Raw genomic sequence first — 24,098 nt, 5'->3', positions numbered from 1 at the left:
GGCCTGGGTCCACCCAGGGCTCCAGGGCTGCCGGTGGCTGAGTCAGCACCCACACCCAGCTTGGAGTTTGGCCAGCCTCCTTCCTCCAGCCCCCAGTGAAGCCCTGCTGGAACTCTCCGTGGTGCTGAAGAGCCTGCCTCCCCCTTGAAGCCCTTTCTAGTCATCTGGGATGCAGCACTGATGTTTCCAAGTAGTCAATGAGTGTTTCTTCCTGAGATCTTCTCCTACCCCTTAGGAGGGCAGGGATGGTGACCCTGCAGCAGGAAGACTGCAGAACCACTGTTGCTGCAGACCCAGGCTCTGCAAGTCTCCATGACCACTCCCATGTGTAATGATGGACCCCTGTGCACCTGAACCGTGGGAAAACTCAAGTTCCCAGCTCAGTTTAGCCCAACTCACATTCTGCCTCTGAAGCTTCCCACAGGCAGCTCCTAACCCCCTTGCAAGGAACCACAAATTCCTTTCACGATGCCCTCCAGTCTTGCCACTTCCTGCCTCAAAGCCACTTCTGATTACCTAGAGTCACTACAGTCCACCCACAGCCTCCTGCTGGTCACAAATCACCCTCAGAGGTGTAAGCTGCGAGGCCTGGGGTCTAGGGCTGGCCCCTGCTCAGTTTAAACTTTCTTTGCCCTGTCCTCCTCAAACCAGCAAGGCCAATGAGTGGGTAGCCCCGCCTTCCCGACTGCTTAGCTGTGTATTTTTGCAAATTAATAAGGAGAGAATTTAGAGGACTGCCTGTGGTTCTAAGCCCCCGGAGAGTAAGGAATGGTGTCCCTGATCACCGGCACTGTGTCTGGCACATGGTGGATGCTCAATGAATGCCTGCTGCCCTTTACTGAGCACTGAGTCTGTGTTGGTCACCTACGGATCATCATGTGTAGTCCTCCCAACAACTTGAGGTGGAATAAACCTTCTTAAGGATGTTAAACAACTTTCCCAAAGCCACAGAGCCAGGAAAAGTGGGTTCCTTGTCCAGACTTTCCCCCATATGCCACATGTTCCCAGTGAGGTCGGTCCTCAGCCCACAGTGTAGCAGACAGAATGGGTCAGGACCTCCCTTTTAGGGTGCCTCTAATGGAGCAGACCCTTAGGGATATGGGACCTCTGAAGGCACCTCACCAAGGGCAAGAGTCCCTTTGGCCCTAAATCGCTCACTTTTCCTCCTGTGAGGCCCAAGAGGTTACCAGGGTAGGACATGAGGATGATGGGGACACAGATATACCCAGCAATATTGGCTCAAATCCATAAAGGGCATGGGTTTGTCCCAACAGACAAGATGGCAGTGTTGAGTTTCAGGACTGCGTGGCATGTATAAGTGGGGTCCCCTCCTGGAAAGGGGGGAAGGTGCTGCTACCTGAATGGACAGGACAGTCTCAATCTGGCCAGTGGTATGGGCCAGCATGACACCTGGCAGGCCGTCCCCTGGTTCTGGGACTCCCTAACTCCCAACCACAGCACTGGCCACCCTGGGCTCCAGACGTTTGTTGCCATGACTGATACCCCAACCAAGCCATGGTGAACACCCTGGGGGTGGAGACCAGGTGTCCTATCTCTGAGTCCCTAATTCAGATCTACAGAGCTGGGAGGCAGTAGAAGTCAACTGAATGAGGGAATCTTTCCAGGAATATTGCAGAAGGAATTGTATCGTTAGCTCTAAGTTATAATCTACCCAGGGCCCTGGTTTATCGATGAATCACTACTCACAAGCTTGGATCAGTGAGCACTCATCGAGCACCTACTCTGTACTTGGCCCTGCGGGAGCTCCCCTTCCTTGACGCAGGTTGCAGAGTGTGTGTACAGCCCACCACAATTACACAGCATGCCAAACACAGAACTGCACCTGAGCTTCACGCGCTCCACGTGCAAAAGGCAGGTGATGGAAGCGGAAAGCAAGGCCTACAGAAGTTGCCACAGTAAACAGGTGATAGACGGGACACACATCCAGCTTCCTCTGATGGTATCACATCTAATCCCTTCCTACGGCTTAAAATCTAGCTAGAAGAGAAAGGCTTACCCATTTAAAAACCAGAAAAGAAAAAAAGATATACAGTGAAAGATAATGGGTAATTCTTACGCTTAAAGAGGTCTCCTTCTATCTTCCTTCTCCACACACAAGGCTCAGCGGAGGGCCATTGCTCTGGTTTCCACTGTTAGTTTTAGAGCAGAAACGGGTGTCAGGCAACCCATAGCCCAGCAGGAACCCCACTCCTACATTTCAACTCATGCACTTTAAAGGCCTTGCCAAGAGCTGAGGTGCAAGGGGACTGGAGAGACAGACCTGGACTGCTCCGTACATCTTTAAAGACTCTTGTGCCCAATTTCCAAAAGCAGATGGCACAATCTCACCATACAGAATCAAATATGTCATGGATGCCCCATGCCAAACAAGGAGCGGGGTGGAAAGAAGGGTTGCATCTCGTTAGTCTACCAGAACCATCTTCCTAAAATAGTACACAAGTTGCCTGTGATTTGTTTTCCCATCGACCTCTCCCCTCCAGACCTTGCACCTACAAGTGTGTACCAGCCATACAGGACCACTGGTTCTTGTTACAACAGACAGTGCTGTTTCCTGCCCTGGTGTCTTTACTCTTGCCCTCCCCTTGCCTGGAGCCCTCTTCAGCCTTGTCTTTCTGGTCACCACCCACTCATCTCTGGAGCTTAAACGTCACCCTATCTGGGACGTCCTCTCTGATCCACCCCCATTGCAGAAGCCAATCCTTCCTTCCTCTCTGGCTGTGACCACTACACCTGACAGCACATCTATCCCACACTTGACACATGCATTTGCCTTCCCTATCCAGTGTGCGGGCCTTGATTCACACCAAGGCATTTATTAATACCTACTACGTATGCTATGGTAGGTACAGGGGATGAAAAGACCAACCAAGATGGGATCCTTCCTACTTTTAAGGAGCCCAGTCTAGTGTGCAAGGATTATACCTTATTATTATTAGTCATCCATCATTACTTAAACTTAATTAATCAATATGTGTGCAGAGCCTTTTGTCCACAAATGTTTTCACGCAAGCTGTCTCAGTTAATCCCCTACATGTTCGAACTGTGAATGTTCGCTTCCAAATCTTTTAAAAACACACCATGAAAGGAACATGCAGAAAGTTAATAAAACACCTCCACTTTCATTCCCCACTAGGCTGTTAGCAGTGAAATATTTGGTAATTCTACAATCAGAGGACCGTTTAAAACAGTTGAGCAGCTTTTGGGATCCTGTCTGTGTTTATGTGACTGAAGTTTACCATGACCTGGTCTGATATTTTAGAAGAAATGATGCTCAGTCAGCTCTTCCCTTGGGGAACGTGCAGCCCAGTGGGAGGCCAGTTTCTCAGCTGAACCTGCAGGCCTGAGTGCTATGGCCCCACCTCTCACAGGAGAAAGCAGCGCCATGCTCTGACGCCCTGTTGTTACTGACGGTCTCCTGGGCAAAAGCTGGGAACCTGTCACATGAGAGCAGCTGATGCAGACGTTTCCACACCGGCTTCCAGGTGAGCATCCTGGAGTGGGTGCTCTCTGGGGGGTGGGACTGCACCTAGGGCATCCCCCCAGGAAGACCAGCTGTCTGCGCCCCCCATGCCAGCTCTGGCGGGAATAACCACAGATGCAGGGACTCAGCCCAGTCCCATTTCAGCTCAAATAAATTAGCAAATTGTCATAAATAGAAATTACAGTAATGGAAAGACTGCTTTAAGTAATTAAGGAGCCTCTTTCCCATGACTTTGTTTTCTAATTTTGCATCGTGAACATTGAGAATGCTGATGCTGGGTTGTTCTCATCTCAGTGGGGGCGCCAGCATCTCGGCTCAGCTCCCTGTATCAGAGACCCACTAGACAGAAAATGCCATGCAGCACAATGAGCTGCCAAGGGAGAGTCTGCAAGCATTCATCGCTGCAAGCCTTGGTGGGCTGAGAGCAGTGTGGAGTTCCAGGATGGAGAGCAGGTGAAATGGAGAGAGCACTGTACGGGGAGGTCGTACCAACAGGCGGGGTGCCCAAGGACTGTTGTGATCTCTTTAGGCTTCATCTGGAAAATGGGGATAATTTGAAGGCCTTGGCAGAGACCAGATGCACTTTTGCTGTTCCCAGAACAGAGCTAAGAGCACAGACTCTTAAGCCAGACAGCTGGGTATGAATCCCAGCCCTGCCACTTACTAGCTGGGTGATCTGAACAAGTTAGCTAAGCTCACTGGGCTTTCTCATCTGTGGAAGGTAGATAAAACTACCTCATAGGGGTTTTGTGGAAACTACGTGAGTAAATCTACACAAATCGCTTAGAACAGTGCCTGGCATCTACTAAGTGCCATATATGTGTTAGCTGTTACTTAAGCTCTGTGACGTCATGATTCTATTATATAAGATGCACATGCTCACCATAATTGTCACGCCAAAAGTACACAGAATGTGTACCAGCCCAACCTGCACCCAATCACACAACCAAATGCACATTGATTTGTGTTAATGTACACACCCACATGCAAACACATAGGTACCACACACACACAGATTTGAAACAGAGCTCTGCATGCTGGGGGAAGTCCTTCCCCACTGTCACGAGCCAGCCAGATCTGAACTCTACGCTCTCTGTGCGCCTAACCCCGATTCCTTTCAAAGTAATTGTAAGGCGTGCACGGCTACCGTATTTGGATTTGGGGGAGGCAGCAATCAAATCTGTCCCCCTCCCACCTCACTCCCTTTGCCCACTGACGGCCAAACAGCCAGGGCAACTTCATGGCATCTCTGGTCAGGCACAACGCTTCTCTTAGGCTGGCAAGGCTTCCCCACCATAAGAGATGAAAGGCCTCTGATCACCAACAGCTATGAACAGTAAATTCCCTAAAGGTGGACACAAGACACAACCTTGCATTGACTTCAGATGATCAAGGCATCAGCTGTACTGATGACAGGCGCTGTTTGTATTAAAATTCATTTAGATAAAACTATTTCTCCTAACATCATGGTTAGAAAAACATAGTGTACTACGGTTTTTTTTTCCTGAGGAAGATTTGCCCTGAGCTAACATCTGTGCCAATCTTCCTCTACTTTATATGTAAGACACCGCCACAGCATGGCTGGTGAGTAGAGTAGGTCTGCACCTTGGATCTGAACCTGCAAACCCGGGCTGCTGAAGTGGAGAACAAGGACCTTTAACCATTCGGCCATGGGGCCAGGCCCCATGGTGTACTATGTTTTAAAGGAGTCCTGTTTAAAGATTTAATTTTTTTCCAGGGATGAGAAGACAGAGCTCCATTAAGAAGTATCTTTGAGAATAAGCTGGAAGCCAATTAGAGAGGTCAAAGAGTGATCTTAGGCAATGGTTAGTGAAGATCCATTGTCAATGGTTTAATCTCTGCCTCTGCCTTAAAAGGGAGGGGTCAGTTGAGGGCAAATTCTCCCTACTGGAGAGTCTTGGAAATGGAGAAGCCAGATGTGGCTGTGTTCCTGGTCGTGATCAATCAAACCAAGGGCATTGTGCCTATAGTCTTGTAGGGTTAGGCTTATGAACTCCCCAGTAAAAATCGGTGATGAATGTTACAACCCTCCCACCCCCGGTTGAGATTCTAGGCTTTATAGAGGGTAACTGGTATCTGTGAGGCCACAGACACCACTCAGCAATGCACAGCCTGGGACACACGCTGTCCTCGGCCCTGGCCCTGGCCCTGGCCAGGCAGCTCCTCCGGGATGCACAACGCAATGCTCCCAGAGAATGGCTGCACTGCTCCACATCCTCCTACTTTCCAATTATTTACATTTATTTGAACTTTGCATCATGCATGGATATTCCATCTCCCACTCTGGGATGTCAATTCTTAGGCATCTAAAGCCTGACTTGCAGTTGGGCTCCTTGAGCCTCTGCCTGGCCCTCAAAGCTGCCAGATGGTTGCAGATGGTCTCCAGACAGAACGGGAAGATGTGTGCTTATCAGACCACCTGGCAGAGATGCTGCCCAGATGGTCCAGGTCATCAGCTTTGTGGGGATCAGCTGAACTGTGCACCCAGCTCTTGTAATGAAACCTATACAAGGCTGAATTCTGATATGTCAGCAAGTATCTCACCAACCCCTTCAATGCTCTTTGAAGGGAGACTTGCAACAAAAGCAAGGAAAATGAGAAGGTGAGATGACGCCAAGCTTGCTCCCAGCTTATCCCTCATCTGTTTCCATCACAGATCACCTGTGCAGAGCCGCCCTCTGGAAAAGGAGCCAGGCTTCAACTAAGACTAATTTTGCTAGCTGCAAACTCCTTTCATGTATTCATCACAGCACTCAGCATAGTGCAACTAAGCTGGTAACCATTCAACTTGCTGCATCAATGAAATGGAAACTAGTCATTCACCAAATGGTTTTAATACCTATGTGCTAGGGATTGCATGCTGCGCTGGGGCCAGGAAAAAAGAGGGCTCTACTGGGGCAGGGCAGCATCCGATTTTGCTCAGTGCAGTGTACCTGGTGCTTAGCACAACCCTCAGCACATAGTAGGTCATCAGTAAATAGCCACTGAGTGAATAGGACCCAACCTGACGTCAAGAACAGCACAGCCTGGCAAGGGAGATGGTCTTCAGAAAAATAAACTTTCCTGTACTTTTTAGGCACTCTAACAAACAAGAGTTAAGCACTGAGTATTGCAGGAGCCTGAGGGAAGGGGCAGTTTCAGCTGGGCCACATAGGACAGGCCAGTGACAGACAGAGCTCCTTAGAAGAATGGACATGTGAGGTCAACTATACAGGAAGGATGAGACTTGGTCAAACATTGATTCTTGTTTCTCTTTGTCTGAACTAAAAATGGAAAGTGAAAACAGATATGGTCAACTTCCAAACATCCCTCACCAGCCAGTTTGAGGGGTTCTCAGAACTGTAAGCCCATACCCTTCCAGGCAGGTCCCACAGGAGGTAGAAGCGAGGACAACGGTGGGCGGCCCTGGGCGAGGTCTGGCCCACTGTCCTCTGTACGGGAGGAGCCTCACCTGAGGCCAGGTCACAGGATGGCACGAGGCCTTTGGGCAGGTCTTTGCTCTCGTGGCTGACAGCTTCTAGGGCTGGGAGCTCTGACTGCACTTTCCAGATGTGACCTCCCTTCAAGGAGTCAACAGGAAAACAACACGAGTTTTGCCATCCCGGCTATGCAGCTAGCTGCATGATCTCAGGGCAGTTACTTAACTTCCAAATTTTACCTGTTTATTTTTTAAAAGGGGTAGGTACTACCTGTTTTACAGGTTTTGTGTAAGAAAAATGCTAATATCCTGCCTGGCACCTGGCAGGTGATCAAAAGGGCAGAAACAATTGCTAGAACTAATTTTAACAGCAACCCGGAGCAGGTTTCCCCTCCTGGGCTGAACAGATGAAGACGTGGGCCTTTTGACCGGGGGCTCCGGCCTCCAGCAATGTAGCATCTTTGGTCTGACATCTGAAATGTCTCCATCTTCACCTCTGGCCCCAGGCTCCTTGTGATAGAGCCTGCCCCACCTCCTTCACAGGAGGTGAGTCGAGATGAGAGAAGGGACCAGAAAGCACTGGGTGGGCTGGGCAGCACCAGCTGGGGCTTATTCAGAGGGTGGAACAAATCTCCAAAGACTGCTCAGGGCCAGGCTCTGACGGGAGAGCCCTGGAGGTGAACGCTCCCAGGCTGCGTGTAGGACAGACGGAGGTGGTCCCTGAGGAGTGTGCGTGCATGTGTGTATGGCACAAGAGGCCCCCGGATCCTGCTGCCCTCTCTGGTCTGCATGCTGTATTACCAGTCACAGGGAACGACTTAGGTCTCTGCTGCTTTTCAGGCTCTGGACCTGTCAGCGGTCACCATGGGAAGTCCTGTCTCAGCCCTCCCTGGCTGCGCTGCAAGTGCCTATCTCTGCGTGTGCCCCTCCCCTTAGACGGGGGCATCTCCAGGGTCCAGCACACAGCAGTAACAGAATGGACAGAGCATTATACATGTCACCAAGGGAGCAGGGGTCTGCAGTTCCCGTGCCCCTGGCTGCTTCTCTGGTCGTTGTAGATATCATGTAGACAGGTGTGCACATATCTACTGCAAGAGCCACAATTTCCTTTGAAACATGTCTATCCAGCCTTACGGGCCACAGGTGGGCCATTTTTATTACTACGGATGGGTGTCAAATTAGGCTCACATTTTTTATAAAGTCTAAATATTGAGAAAATGTTATTAAAATGCACAATGAAGTTATTAGTCAGTTCAATCTTTGGTCTTTCCATCTGCTTGAATTCAAGTTTACAACAGCAAAAGTCTGCTATCCATCCCATGCCAGATGTCATTACCAGATGAGGGAGAGACGGAGACTGTTCGTAATGTTAACTCTCCTTAATCGAATCTGCTCATAGGGACAGTCTCTCATAAACTTTCAATCAGTAAATCCAGGAGACAGATGTGCCTGGCACATGGTAGGCATTCAATAAATATTTGCTACATGAGTTATTAAGCAAATACAGAAAATAGGGCAGTCAACCTCTTAATGGAGTCAAGCCTAAAAGGAGAGAAACCTAAAGACATTTTTGGTACTTTTTTGACCATTTTGATGGTCAACATAATCCCATCAGAAGGCAGCACAGGCTGGCCAAGGACCACTGGCTTGGAGGAAGGCTAATGAGGTTCAGATGCCGGCTCCTCCGCCTTCTACGTGTGAACTTGAGAGGCGGTTTTCATCTGTGAGACGCGCTGATGACACTGCCCTGGGAGTTGCTGAGACTGCGCCCTGGGTGCCTCGGGCCAGCCCAGAAGCAGCCCCTGGTACGTGGTTAGATGGGACATTAGCAAGGACTGCCGTGTGCCCTAGCACCAAGTGAGGCCCGCACTCTGTGGAGCGTGGGGAGGCAGGGGACACCCCATCCCCAGGCTTCCTGTTTTTATCCGCACCAGAATGAGCCCACTCAGGAGGATGAATCTCTTCCTACTGGGTCCCCGGAGCACACTGCCCCTTCCTCCACTGGGTGCCGGTTGCTGTCGAGCTGAGGCTGAATCAGAGCCAGCCAGGCCTGCCAGCTCTGCACAGCTCTGCCTAGCTCCCTGCATGAAGCTAAAGCTCCGAGACCCAGGCTTGGGGTGGCTCCTGCCTCACCGGGGACTTACACATTGGGAAGTTACAGAGCCACTGTAACACTAGCCCTGTCAGACAGACCCAAGTCCTCCCTGGCTCGGTGTCACGACCACAGATGCCAGGATGTGACACTTGATGGCCTTCTTTGGTCCAGGCTGACAGGACGTGGGTGCATCCACAACCCTCTCCCTTGAGGACTGGGCTGGGCGGGAGCGCTTTGCGGGCAGCCCCACCTGGGTTGGTCCCTGGCTCCACCACATCCTGGCTGGACTCACAGCTGAGTTCATTCACCTCACTGAGATTCTATCTCCTCATAGGAACAAGAGTGCTGATCAGAGAGACGAAGAAGAATTAAACGAGATGCCGGAGGCAGGGCCTGGCAGTCAGTGTGAACGCCACTTCCGTCTACGCTACATCGCTTTGCTCACTCGCCCAGCAGGAAGTGACTGGACCTGACTGTGCTGAGATCTAGGGGACCCAAGAGAAGGACGACTCGGTTGTCCCCACCTTTTCACTTCTCTCTACAAAAGACAAACGTGCTAACTCCATGACTGCCGCACGCATCACTCTGGGAGCCCCGGTTTTAGTGTCTGGTTCACAGAGCCTTCTAGCTACCTGTAAAGTGCTTAATTTGTCACAAGCTCCTTGGAGACAGGGGTCCACCAGGCCCAAATCCACTTCAGCTTGAAGAAGGCTGTGCCACCTGTAGACTGAGGATCTTTCCAGAATCCAGGAGATGGTCTGGAATGATCTGAGACCATACAACACACCTTGACCATCCCATATCCACGGAATTCATGTGTGAAAAACTAACAGACATTCACATCAGAGTTGCCTTTTGCTGGGAGACATTCTCTGAGTGAGCCACACTCTCATACCTTGAGACCTTCGGGGTATTTCGCACCCTTGTGCTCTTCAAAAACTTCTACTCATCCTTAAAAGGCCCACTCGAACACTTTGTCACCCCCTCCATAAAGCCTTCCCTGATCGCCCCACACCCAGCAGCTTCTTCCCCTGAACCTCACAGCACTTGGCACAACGCTCTGTCCCCGCTTCCTGGCAGGGTCTTTAGTTCTCAGACGCCACATCCACACCCTACGAGCCTCTGCAACCACACTGAGGCCTGGTCTTTGATCTCAGCCTCTCACGTGCCTCACTACACACCTGACCCAAAGTAGGCGCTCTGCAAAGACTGCTGAACAGACAGACACGAACAGGCGAACCTGGGGCCTCCCCAGGGTGCTCACTCATCCCACTGAGTGCCCACCACCAGCCAGGCACTGATCTCAAGTTTAGGGCAGGGCTGGTTAGTGATATAGCACAGTCCTTGCGAAAACCCTCTCAGTGTTTTCAAAACAGCATCTCGATGGCTCTGTAAGCTGTACAAGCCGACTTCAGCTTCCCAGACAACTGCAGCTGCGAAACTCCTCAAGCCCCACATAGATAGGTGGCTGTTCGAACCTGTCACTAACACGAATGTCAACACTCGCGAGAAACATATGGTGCAAAACAAGAGCACCGGCCCTGAGGCAGCCTTTCCTCATCTGAACCAACACTTCATGAGGGGCCTTGGAGCCTTGAGAGGTTAAGAAAATGCCCACTCTGGCCCCTATCTCCTTGCTGCAGTATTTCTGGACTATTCGCAGCTAAAATTCAAGGGCTTAACCCTCCTCAGGTCCTTCTCAGTGATCGGAAACCTGGAGCAGGGTGCGTGAAGTCCCAGGTGGCCACCATGAAAAGGATATGATTCTCCAACGGACGTCCAGCTTGCTGTTGATCTCCAGGCCCCGAGCTTCCTGCCTCTCTTCTTCCAGCTGCTCCGAACTTGCAAATTGTCCCTTCTCTCCAGGGGAGGCTGGGAAACTCTCAAAGTTGAACTTGTCCACTTGAATAGCCATTCTAAGAGAAGGGAGAAAACACAGCAGAGAATTAATCAGGAGGGCAATTTCTTCTGCTGGCTGTGGGAGAATCAGCACGTGCCAGCGTGAGACAGTATAATGAATCATTATTATTAGTAATTCATAACGGATTCATTCCAAGAAAACGAAATAATAGACTCCCAGGGTAGCACCGGCTTCAGAGCTGGTTCAACATCCAGTTTAGAACTGATGACACAGTCAGAGATTCCAACCTTGGAGAAGACTCCTGTATCCTAGAAGAAAACCTGACTTCTGGAACAGGGCAAGGCATTCAGGACCCAATGTGGAAAATCAGAGTACTAGCACTTACTTAACCCTGGGGACCCCAAAAGCCCAATGGGAACTCCAGCCTCATCATCTGAGCCCTGGCTGTCATCTCATGCTTCATCCTAAGCCAGACAGACTTGCTCACACACGCCCCGCCCCACCGGCTGCACAGCATCCCCTCTCTCCACGGCCAGCCCTCTGCACCCAGGACCCCATTTGTCTTTTGAGCTACTGCCCACCCTTCTTTCAAGTTTCTGTTCAAGGAGCACATCCTCTACAAAGCCTCCTCGCACTGCTGCCTCTGTCCAGCCCCCGCAACCTTCTGGCAGTTTCTAAAACATGCTGGGTTTCTTCCTGCCTTAGCCTTTGTGCTCACTGCTCCCTACTCAGGAGTATTCTTTGCCTGACTCTTGGAACACCTGGAGCCCTTCATTCTTTAGGTTTGAGCTAAAGAAAGGTTTTCCCAGGCGACCTCATCCACAGCAGCATTGCCTTACATCTCCCCTCGCCTTACTCTCCATTGCAGCGTTCAATTTCTGTCATAGCATTTACTGTGAGCTGTAAATGTTTATTTTGGGACTTAATTGTTTATCACTCCTACTGGCATTTAGCTCCCTGAGGGCAGAGATCATCCTGGTCTTGTTCACCATAGTCTCCCAGGCCTAGAAGGCGCCCTGGCCTGCTGCAGGAACTCAGTAAACAAGTCACCGAAGAAAGGAGTGAGTGAATTAAGAGCCTTCCCTGATGCCCTGGCCAATGTGTACCTCTTCCCCTCCCTGCTGCCCAGCCCTCACACCTGTACCCATGGTCGGCTGCGCCCCAGGTCCTGCAACACCTGGTCTGTAGAAGGCACGCAGCATGTGAGTCGGGTGCTCTGGGTAACTGCTTGCAGCCCACCTCCAGTCCCAACCACGATGTTCCCACAGGCGGGGCTGCATCTACTGCATCTACTGTTTGAGGCCCCCTCTTAGCACAAAATCAGGCATACAGCAGGTACTCAGTTAAGGTGTGTTACAAGAAGGAAGGAAGTGGGAGAGGAAGGAGGGTTTCTTCATGTCAGGTCCCTGAAGTTCTGGCTCCAACTGAAAGATGACTGAGAGTCAGTCAGTCAAAGCATAGAAGTTAGCGTTTTGTATTACGGCAGACCATGCCGTGGCCAAGATGTTTAGCCAAACCCAGCATGCTCCAATGGGCCTTTGGGGCTACTCCCTTTAACAACCAGGAGATGAGAGGGATCGGTAGTCAGGGTGTATAAATACAAGATTAAACCCAAAGAAGAGGTCTTGATACTAAGGCGGCTTGGAAAGAACCAAGGGACAATCTACAAATCTATGGCATTCAACTGAGAGGGTGACGTACAGGGCTTAGCCACCCGAGAGTTAGAGACGCGCCTGTGGAGGCACAGAAGATAGTGCATTTCCTAGCAAGAACTACTGTAAAAAATTACATTTAATGCTCTTCTCTGATTACAAAAGTAGATAGGCCTACTGGAAAAAGTTGGAAAACAGAGAAAAGCATAAAAAAGAAAAAGAAAGCACTCAGAATCTTATACTCTAATTTTAAGACCTTAATTCTATAGTCTTTTGTTAAGTATTTGTATTTTAATGTAGTTTAAATCATTATATATGTATATGAATAAATTATATAAGTATCATTTTATATGTATATACATACATAAATATACACATAATTTTAAGATTTGCTTTATTCTCTTAATATACTATGAACATTTTCACATCATTAAAAATTAGTCTTCCAAACAATCATATGGCTGTATCATAATTTAACAATTCCCCTATTTTTCATATTCTCAGATAGTGTCTATTTTTTAAAAATTACTATCGAGGGGCTGGCCCCATGGCCGAGTGGTTAAGTTCACGCACTCCACTGCAGGCGGCCCAGTGTTTCGTTGGTTTGAATCCTGAGCATGGACATGGCACTGCTCATCAAACCACACTGCGGCAGCATCCCACATGCCACAACTAGAAGGAGCCACAACAAAGAATATACAACTATGTACCAGGGGGCTTTGGGGAGAAAAAGGAAAAAAATAAAATCTTAAAAAAAAAAATTACTATCGAAAAAAGCCATAACAACTTTGTGCTAAAATTTCTTGACTGCATTTATGATTGCCTGTTAGGACCCAATTCTAAAAGTGGAATTCCTCATTCAAGAATGTGACAACATCAGAGGCTCAGAGGCAGAGTTCCAGGTTCCTTCTCAGAAAGGTTCTTGCCGAGGTCCGTGCCCCAAGCAGCGCGGGCGGGAGTATGGGCTCTGCACCCTTGCCAATACTGGCGATGATCAATTTTTAATCTCTGCTAGTAAGACGCAAAATGCTACCTCGTGGATGTTTCAGTTTGCAGGTCTGAAGTACCCCGAGGTTGAGAACTTTTTCAAGAGCTTATTAGCCATTTACCTTTCTCCCCTGCGAGCTGTCTACATGTGCAGCAAGAGTGCTCCTAACTGCCCCCTAGCAAAAGTCCTTCCTATTCCCTCCCCTCGAAGGTAGACTGAAGCAAATTAGTGCTCTCTTCAAACAAAAGGTTGGAATATTTCCTAAGTTTCACTAAAAAGGCCCATTTCAGTTCATCTGATAACCCAAAGGAACTAATAATTTCCACCTCTCCAATGGGTTTGGGCACAGTCCCAATGCCCAGTTCTCTTCCTGTTGAACACAGAAGTGGGGAGAGACCGCCTGGCCTTCAGCGTCCTTAGGGTCAGCACATACACTGGACGCTGTGGCCGCTGAGATTATATTTGTGTGATTATCTCAGGGACTCTTTTGAACAATTTCTGACTAAGCATCATATTACATCACCCACCTCCATCCTTAACCAAACTCTAGCCATGTGAGAAGGAGAGGGGAAAAAATGAAATGTAACGAACACTTACTACATGCCAAGCCCTGGGTGAGGTAATTCATACATACATTCGTCTTCTTTATTACAGCAGGACTAAGGATGAGGGCGATTTGCTTCCTCTTGCAGACGCGCTGAAGCTCTGCGAGCGTGAGCCACCTGCCCAACGGCACAGAGCTGGCAGCCCCCACCAGGAGCCTCTTACTCAGACTCAGTGCTGCTCAGTTTTGTTTTTTCTTTACTTGGCTCTCCCTCACTTACGCAGAGTACCTAAAAGGAGACTATGTTTTGCTCATGTTGTTTGCAGAGCTGGCATGGGACACAGACCCAGTGACTGCACAGGCTGCTGTGCACAGGGCTGCCGCCCACATGACCAACCAACCACTTCCCAAATTTACACCGGCCCTCTTCCCTCTGCAGCCCTGGGACATGCAATGCCAGCAACTGTCCCAAAGGCAGTCTCTCTCCTTTCCCACAGATGATAAAACCAAGGCACCAAGAAGTTGAGTAACTCACCTAGTGTCACCCAGCTTGAAATCCTGGAGCCAGGATGGCAGCTCCAGGAGCCGAAGATTATTCCCCCAAACCACAGAGGAGCACTGCCGGCCTCCACATCTCTGTCTACGTGGTCCTGGAGCACAGCCCCTAAGCCTCACCACCCTCCTCCTCCTTCCCCACCAGGAAAGAGACGGCAGCCGCGTGACTAGTAACGCGTCTTCCTAGAGCTGAGTCTCCATACGTGAACTCACCACCTGCCGCGACACGCTGCATTCTGTAAAACAGCACCAAGGGCCAGTACTGTTGGGGGTGGGGGACCCACTGCCTGGGTACCATGGGAGGTGGCCTTGATTTGAGTCCAAGCACAGAACTGGCAGGACTTTTAATGAAGACCGAAGCCACCACATTTTGAGGCTGTCACTTTTGTCATGAAGCCACCCTGACGGGGGATAGCAGTGCTCCCTGGTGATGGCAGCAGCTTGAGAGAGATGCACAGAGAGTCGATCACAAACTGCCTGCCTGGAGTTCACCACTGAAGAGGCGTCTGGGCTGAGAAGGCCCCATACCTGTCAGAATTGCTCATGGAGAAATGACGTAGCAGTGTTGGAAACCCAGGCGTTGAAAGAAGGAGGAGAAATCCAGAGGCGAGGGCATGAGACCATCTACTGCCATTGCCCCAAAGAGGAACTGAGGCCCCAGAGGACAGCACCTCATCCGTCTTGCAGGGTACCGAGGTGGCAGGAGGCAAAGAGGAGGCAGCTCTAGCTTCAGAGCTGACCACCTGGGCTGGACTCCCAACCCTGCCTCGACTTGAACATGACCTTGGGAACAGCCCTCCATTTCTCTGAGCATCTCTGTGAAATGCGATCAGCAGTACCTGCACCCAGAGGGATGGCTGAGAGGACTCAAATGTTCTTATTCAGGGCCAGGAAATGTTGGCCACCACAATCAGCCCACGAGTAATGATCAGCTTGGTGCCTTGGATGACTTTATACCTATTTTCTCAATTAGCAAGCAATTTTTCATAACAGTAACAAAGCAACAAAATATCAACACTGAATTAAAGCTGCAATACCCTCCCCCCCGCCTCATACAGCCTCTTGCAGACATATGCTGATCATAACTTTGTGGGCATGGCCCTCCTCACTCTGGGTTTAAGCTTACACCCTTGAGACCTTTTACTGGGTGTAAGGCAACACAGACCAGAGAATATTGTGCAATCCCCACTGGAAAGTGTCCTAGAAATAATTCAAAACTGTGGCTGATCCTCTGGGAAATCACAGCAAAACTGGAAAACATCCTTGGAAATAATACAGAAAAGGAGGGAGTGCAAGGGAGTATAGACCAAGGGTGGACGCACCTGCCCTCTCTGCGGCGCTGTGAGCATTGGTGGCAGTGGCCTTCGGGGTGGCTTCTGGAGGAGCAGCAGCACTGGGCCTCTGAACAGGGGTTGCACCATCACAGAAACAGCTATTTTGGGAAATGCCTTTTTGCCAGAATGGCTTTATTGTTCTTGTTGTTGGTATCTACTTGTCTTTCATCAAGTAAGGGCATTATCCCGAGCACAAGAGCCTGTATCTACCGTTAGTGGGTGGCCTGGGCGAGAACTGGGTCTCTGGGCTCCGCATCCAGTGCTTCCTCAGACACTAGAGGACATTCGCAAGGAACATCAGGACGAGTCCAGTTCCCCAGTGAACAGGCAGAGGGTGGAGGTTCCGTCTGCTGATCCAGGGAGCCATCCCCAGGATTAGACTGCAGCCGTACAAACGAGGGCTTTGTCACCTGTGCATCTTCCACATGCTCCTTCTCTACATCCCAACTTCTCTTCGTCACATGGGAAGAATGCCCACTAAGTCACTGACCACTCTGTGAACAAGTGTGATAATGTGTGTAAACATGTTTGGCACTTTGAGAGGGTCCCTCCAGATTAGGTGAAGGGACCAGACTTGAATCCCAGATGGAGGCGAGGCCCAGGCCGCACACACGTCTTTCTGAGACAGGACTTCAGATCTTACGAAACACGCAATCCAATGTCAGCTCCTCCATGACGCTTGTCCAACCACACAGACCCTCGGCACATTTCCCTCCTGGAAGGGCGGAATTAGCTCACAATTTCAAAGTTCCTCACGGTGTGCCAAACACTGCAGTCCAGTTTCTTCACCCAAGATTGGGACAAATAAACCCCATTTTGTAAGATTTTGTGTGGTGGATACAAAATGGCCCAGTACATAATAGCACTCTACACATAGTGGCTGCTGTCGGGATTATTAGCCCCACGGTACAGATGAAGAGACTAAGGTGCAGAGAAGTTAAGGAAACAACCTAAGGCTGTTCATGGTATTGCTGAGGTTCAGATTTCAAATGCAGTTCCCATGCTAAATCCAGTATCGTAGGTGCAGACGACCCGGCCTCCCCCTAGACAGTCCTACCACTATCTGATTCTGTTCATCTTTGATGAGTCGGAGTTAAATAAAATTAATACTACCACTGAATGCCAATTTTCATGTTTAACTTTATGGCCAAATGTGACAATAATAGTAAAGAGTTGGCACTAAAAAAAGGTGCTGTGATTTTTGAAGAGTCTATAAAAAAAGCGATGGTTTTTAAAATACCATATCATATGATTCAGTCTTTGAACAGCTGATAACCTTGCCAGGGAAGTCATAATGATGACATTTAAATACAAATCAAGGAATCGGATTTAGAAGGACTATCCACATATAATTAAATTGAACTTTCATTGGGAGATAATTGATAGTTATAAGACTGGTATTCTAAATTTATGTGGTGCATCATATGGGAGTCTATTTGACTATGCAGAATGCCAGCCTATTCTCTGTTTTATAATGAAGTATAATCCAAGTGAAAGGGAAGCAGCCAACCTTCCAGAGTCATCCATCCTAAATGAGAAGAGACTTTAAGCAGACAAGAAAATGGTATGAACACTGACATCTGGCTCACACCCAAAAAGAAGATAATTTTCTCCTTAAGCCTCAGGGATCAATTTATGGCAAAAAAAAAAAAAGTCCCTCATTATTATTTTTAATTGAAAGATACACTGTACTCTAAAAATCAAAGTATCATGAGGGATTGCACCAAACGTCAGAGCAGTGGTGCCCACCACGAGCCACCAGGTGCCGAGCAACATGCCTTACTGCCATCACCTCCATCCTCAGAGCAGCCCGGAGGGATTATAACCACGTGCTGCAGAAAATAAAGCCACTTGCCCAAGGCCACAGAGATGGCAAATGGGAAACGGAGAATTGCTCACCAGGCCTGGAAAGCCCTGAAGCCTGCAGCAGGTGAGGACAAGAGGGGTCCAGAGAGATGTCCCTGCCCACCTGAACTCTAGGCACACGCCTGGGGGCACCTGGACATGAACACCACTATGGCCCACGCAGCCACAGGATGGAGACCTCACCTAGGGGTCAGTGCAGCTTCTAAACTGGCCCAGGCCTGGGGTCAGGCAGTCTGTGGTCCAGACCCTCCCTCCTTCTAGTTCGCTCCATGGAGAAGCTGGAAACTTGGTGAGAAGCTGAGGAGATTCCAGTGTCAGATAGATCCTGGGTCTCTTTTCAGTATAAAACTCTACGTTTCTGAGGTGATAAGTTTGCCTGAATCTCCAGCTCCTCATCTGTAAATTGGAGGTTGTTTGCGGCCCTCCTACATCTTCAGTTTGGATTCTGTGAGTTCAGCGAAGGCCAAGGATGGGGATTAGAATGGCTGTCAGGTGACAGTGGCCTCCTGCTGCTGAGACAGCTTCTCAGAAGAGTGACTGTGTGGTCTGAACAGTCTTGGTGTGGTGGAGAGTAGGATCAGTGAAGAGACTCCCACACAGTGCTGAGAAAGCTCCTGTACATGCATTATCTCATTTTATACTTATGGGGACCCTGTACCACTACCCCCATGTTACAGAGGGGTGAACTGAGTGAAAACGATCCACTAGAGTCACCAGGTGTTAGTCAAAGAGCCACGTCTAAGCCAGTTCTCCTTTTCTCCGCAGAGGACCTGCGCTCCTGGGGCCTCTCCTCATCCTCTTCCCCCTTCCTCCAAGGAGTTAACTCCAGGCACCCTTTAAGACTCAGCCAGACACGGCCTCCCGGAGAAGTTTCTCTGCCTGCCCACTCTGCTTTCCAAGCCTGCTGAGGCCCCTAACTTGGTCACTGCCCCCCACATACACTCCGTAATTACCAGTGTCCGTGCCCATCCCCCAGGTGCAGGCCCGGGATTCAGCTATTGCATCTCTGCAGCACCGCACTTCGTCCACGATAACTGGTAACGGTGTGTGTTGAATGAATGATGCTTGCACATGCAGCCTCTGAAATATCCCTTTAAACGCTGATATTACTTACATAAAATTTATACATACTTGCTCTGTATTAGAGAAAAAAAAATGAAGCGATGCTTCCAATGACCAGAGACTGTGGCACCATTGCAGAGAAGCCGGCTCTGAAGTGTCAGGCTGTTGGGAGCGTCTCCCTCTATCTCAGCCAATGTTGCTGCGGAAGCCCAATCCCTTACCTTGCATTTCTGGAGACGAACATTTATTTTAGGACCTGTAAGTACTCTCCTCAGCACAGAAAATGGTGCTTAATAAAATGAGCTTGACTCTTAACGTCATCGGGTTGCCGGCTTCCCCCCTTCCCACCTAAACTGCGGGAAACAGAGTGAAGGCCAGATTCCTGCTTTCCGGGTCACTTTTGATTAATTTCCCTCTGCTGGACTCCTACGGGAACAGCTTTTCCATCAACAGGGCCGACTGTCCTGCAGGATCAACGTGGTCACAAGTCCAGCAAAGGCAGGGAGAAGCCAGGGCCTGGTACCCACCTTCCGTGGACTCTGCAGGGCAATGGGACGGGGCAGGACTCCATGTCAGCAGACAGGAGTTCAAGCCTGACTCTGCTCCTGACAAGGTGTGTGATACAAGCAGGTCCCCGAATTGTGGGGGCCTCATTTGGGATGGAGAATTGTGTCAATGAAGGATGCTGAATATGTTATTTATGGCCTGTGGCTATCCAGACCTGGAACCTAATCCATCCTTTGTCACCTATGAGTCTGTGGCCAGAGGCAAGTTACCTGAGTGTCTCCAGGCCTCGGTTTCTTCATCTGCAAAATTGCAGCATTAGTCAGGACTGTGGAGAATTAATTTGAACCACCTGGCACATAAAACGGTGCTCAAAAATTATAGCTATTACTTTTGGGGGTAAGGAAAATGTTCTAAAATGGACTGTGGTGATGGTTGCACAACTCTGTGAATACACTAAAAAAATCACTGAGCTGTATACTTTAAATGGGCAAATTGTACGGTATGTGAATCATATTTCAATAAAGCTGTTACCAAAAATTATAGCCATTAAAAGGAGTTATCATAATAAAGATCAGAACAGGATAGCATTTATGAAGACATTTGGTGAAGCATAAAATGCCAGACAAATGCTGGGTATTTTATGTATTCTTTTCACTCGTTGTCCCATGTTCATAAACCACATTTCACCAGGACTGACGTGAAAGCATCTGGGCCCCCACTGTATCCTCAGCCCTGTGAGGGCAAAGCTGTTTTCTTCAACTGAGTCTCCCCAGGCTTCCAGAGTTCTGGCACAGAGCAGGCACTGAAACCACATGCTGGACAAAGTGGCCGCTCCATCTCTTCTGCCCGTCTGATCCTTAGCTCTACTCTCCCTCTTTCTGCTTTTCTGAACCCCACTCACAGATTTCCAGGCACAGGGCCTTCCTTCTCTGTTAAACATCAGAAGTCAGTTCATCAATTCCCCAGATCCACTCTGTCTCTAAGGATGGGTTTGGGATTTTTCTCCAATGTTCCTTACCGACTAGTCTGGGGAAGTTTGTACTAAGATTAAAATACTTATCAGATTCTTTACCGGTTTTCTGCTGTTCTTTTAAAGTCTGAAAGACCTGGTTTCTGCTGGGTCCACCTCTAATCAGCTGTGCCTTTGGCAAAGTCACCCATCTCTGGGCCTCCATCCTGGCCTAGCAAGGAGGGAAGCTTTCCGACAGTCATTGTGATGAACCACGAGTTAACTGAAGTTTGAGCCTGGGACATAGCACAAAGTTGGTGCATAATAACTGCTTTCTGAATTACGATAGAAAATGAGCTATTTTGAAGTTTCTCTGCCTTATATGAGTGAGAGAGCCTTTGTGAATCCTTGCTTTTCCCAAGGGGTCACGCTCAGCTCAGGGTGGGCTGGAAGAAGCCGCCGGCGCAGCAGTTGCCTAGGTGAAGGAGCTCGGAGCAGGACCAGAAGCATCTGCTGAGGCAGACAGGTTATGGCTTCCACATGTCCTTAAGTGAAATACTGGTACCTTAACAAAATTGCAGGCTCTTCCCAGCTCCCTTTAAGTTCTACAGTAACTTGCTGGATTCGAGGAGGGAGATTGAGAGCAACAGCATCACAGTCATAGAGCCTGCTTTGCTCCCATCACCCTTGCAGAAGACGCGGCCACATTACAGGGTAGCCTGTATTGAAAGGTGTGGGTGCCACAACAGGGTCCCCAGCTCAGTGGCAGCTCCCATCACATGGTGAAGTCTGGACCTTGCCCAACAGCGGCAGGACAGTGACTGCTCCCATGGAACAAAGGCTGACATGACACCTCACTATGCCCCTACTCACCTCACCTGCAGCTCTGCCTGCTAACGTGTCAGGGCAGGAACTGACGCTAGTCATCCAGGGTCAGACTGAGGGGCAGGAACCTGGGACAAACCACCCCGAGGTTAGCATGACGTATTCAGAGCGCAGTTACCACATTGCCTGCACTCGGCATGCAGAGATACAAGGTGAATCAGAAGCAGGCCCCATCCCTCCAGGAGCCTCAGAATCCCTGGGAAAGACGGACCACAGGGAGACGGACTGCCAGACCTGCGACCAGTCATGATAAGTGCTTCGACATGAGGATGCTCAGGATGCTATTGAAGTTAGAAAAGGAACCACGAATCCAGCCCAAGCAGCTTCAGGGACAGTTGGAAAGAAGCATTGGCTGAGCTGAGGCAGGCAGGACCGGGAGGAGCCACGAGTCAGAGGGGTGCAGGTGAAGAGGGAACGCCACTTGCAGAGAGCCGAATGTAATGGATCGTGAAAGTGAGCTAGGGACTCTGGCCGTCAGTCCAACTGGAGAGAGGCGACTGGGAAGGGACAAAGCTGGAGAAGTAAGCGGGGCCCAGAGAACGGAGGCTCCTGTGGCCTCGTTAGGGAGTGTGCATGGCTTCCTCCTCGCACGTGCCTAGTAGATGGCTACACGAGTGGGCAGGTGGACCCACACTGAAAGGAATGCTGCAGGCTAGTTTTAAGATGAGAGGAAATCAAAAAAGGAGGAATTGAAGGGGGCAGAGGAGAAGGAAACAAACTATTGAGGAGGAAACCTTTACTGAGTATTTGCATCTGTAACATACCTTATCCTTGAAACGGGATTTACCATCTTCGCAAAGCAGATGAGGAAACTGAGGCACAGGCCATGACAGGATTGCCAAAGGTCAGGTCTACATGGATGCAAATGTCCTTCCACAGAGCCAGGTGTGGCCAGCAGGGGCGGCCCGAGGCCCACCATGGGCACCTGGAGCGTCCACAGGTGAGGCACTAGCTCCTCCCTCAACCCATGTGACACCTGGGATGGTGCCAGAAGCCAAAGCCCAGGGCCTGGGTCCGAGGTTCCAAAATGAGAACACAGGCTTCACATGGGCATCACATACAATGGAACAACGCAGAGGGTGGGGGTTGCTGGGGCAGGCAGGGGAGGGCGTGGTCCAAACCCACTCCATGAATATAGGGCAGAGCCAGGAAGCTCCCTGGTCTAACCCCAGGCCCAGAAAGATGAAGAGGAAGAGAAAGAAAACCGGAACATCTCTGGTCGTTTTTTTCTAAATGTTGCTAAAGAAAGAATGCAAGAGAGATACGTGGAAGTATTTTTGACATCTGGATTTAAGACAGACCATGGCAGTTTCCCTCATCAAGCTAATCAGAAGCGAAAGAACCAACAGAGTTAAATAACCCTAAAATAGCTTTGGTAGAACAGCTACAGATGGATCAGACGGGGAACCGATCAGAATGCAGTGGAAGGATCCTGGGACATTGCCAATTTCAAAGGTAAATGAAACTACACTGAATGTGCTGAAGGACAATAGAGCTTCAATTATCCTCCATGGAAATAAAAGCTCCCTTGTGTAAAAGCGGTCCTGTTAGTAGAGCTGAAGCTGCAAAACATCCCCACGTTGTATCAGTCTTTTTGGACAGAAATCTATGTTAGGATGCAAATTTCCCTATCTTCCACAGCACACGTGCCTGCTTCACCCTAACGTGGAGAGGACAGTTCCCTGCACACAGTGAAGGGAGGGTCTCAGGGCGGGGACGGGGGCATCGACGCTGCGTCTGCACCTGGTGGGTGGTTCCCCTCACCGAGCACTTGCTCTCAGGCCAGGTTCTCTACAACCGCTGTCTCATTTAATTCTCACAGCCACCAGGGGCCATAAACGTAAGCACTATTAACGTCTCAATTCTACAGGAGAGGAAACTGGGGCTCAGACCCCAGAGCACCGTGCAGGCTGAGGGGGCACAGAAGCAGGGGGTGTTCTGATGAGGCGGACGTGGCCCTGTGTCCAGCGGAGCAAAGCCTCCTCACATCACACGGTGTCCAGAAAGGGTCGCAGGAGGCCTGGCAGGCGCCAACCTGTCCCCAAGGCGGAGCCCAAGTGTGCATGAGTCGCCTCTACTGGGCCCTGTTCTCTCGCCAGAAGACCGTTCTGTTGTAGCTCTTACGCCGTGACCCTGGGAGAGTGCCCTGAACATTGTGACCCTCAGAGTTGTCATCTATAAAACGAGCACTTTACCTATCTAAAAAGAGATGACCTGTGGATTAATTAGAACAGTGTATTCTTAATAAGAAAGTCTTTTAGAAATTTAGTTCTTTTATTGCTATTGTTATTACAGCTATACCTTCCCACTGGCACCTCAAACTCAATACATTCCAGACCAGACACACACCACCCCCAGCCTGTTCCTCTCCCTGCCCTTCTCACTTCCACATAAGCACCCCCCGCCCCACCAAACACACACACACACTGGGCCTGTGAATCCTCCTCTCCTTTTACCCTCCAGCTCTGGGCAGCTGCCAGGCTGTGTGGACCTGCCCCCTCCCTAGCTCAGGCCTGCTCCTCTGTGGGTGACCTGCTGGCAATGTCCTTCTAACTCCCAGCTCGTGCCCCTCCCAGCCCTCTGTATCTTGAGCCCAGGAATCGATCACAGCGTATAAAAACTGGCCTGGTTCTAAATGGCTCCAGCTCACCTAGAGAATAGAGCATAAGAAAAGTGGATACAGACTCCAGAGGACCTCAGAGTCTTGCTAAGCACTTTCCTGGATCTTCTAGAGCCTTCTTTAGACAAGGGACCAAGGAGGTTTAGCAGAAGGAAGGCAGCGGTTGTCCCTGTGCTTAAGGAAGACAAGTGAGGCAGCGGGTGAAGGCTGTGGAGGGCAAGGAGACCGGTGATGAGACC

The 24,098-nt window shown here is 49.8% G+C and overlaps 1 protein-coding gene across 5 annotated transcripts in view; it reads right to left on the bottom strand.

Moving 5' to 3' along the window:
* The window catches only part of TRAPPC9 (trafficking protein particle complex subunit 9), a 622,060-nt gene that overhangs the window by 146,715 nt on the left and 451,247 nt on the right, over window positions 1–24,098 (bottom strand). For all 5 annotated transcript variants that reach the window (XM_046642579.1, XM_046642581.1, XM_046642580.1 and 2 more), the window contains one exon: window positions 10,799–10,952. In XM_046642579.1, coding sequence (XP_046498535.1) covers window positions 10,799–10,952 — 154 coding nt within the window. The remainder of the gene's footprint in view (window positions 1–10,798; window positions 10,953–24,098) is intronic.

The sequence above is a fragment of the Equus quagga genome, chromosome 16, assembly GCF_021613505.1.
Source record: "Equus quagga isolate Etosha38 chromosome 16, UCLA_HA_Equagga_1.0, whole genome shotgun sequence".
Taxonomy (NCBI): domain Eukaryota; kingdom Metazoa; phylum Chordata; class Mammalia; order Perissodactyla; family Equidae; genus Equus; species Equus quagga.
The sequence above is the reverse complement of the archived record's forward strand: the minus strand, read 5'-3'. Positions and strand labels throughout refer to the sequence as shown.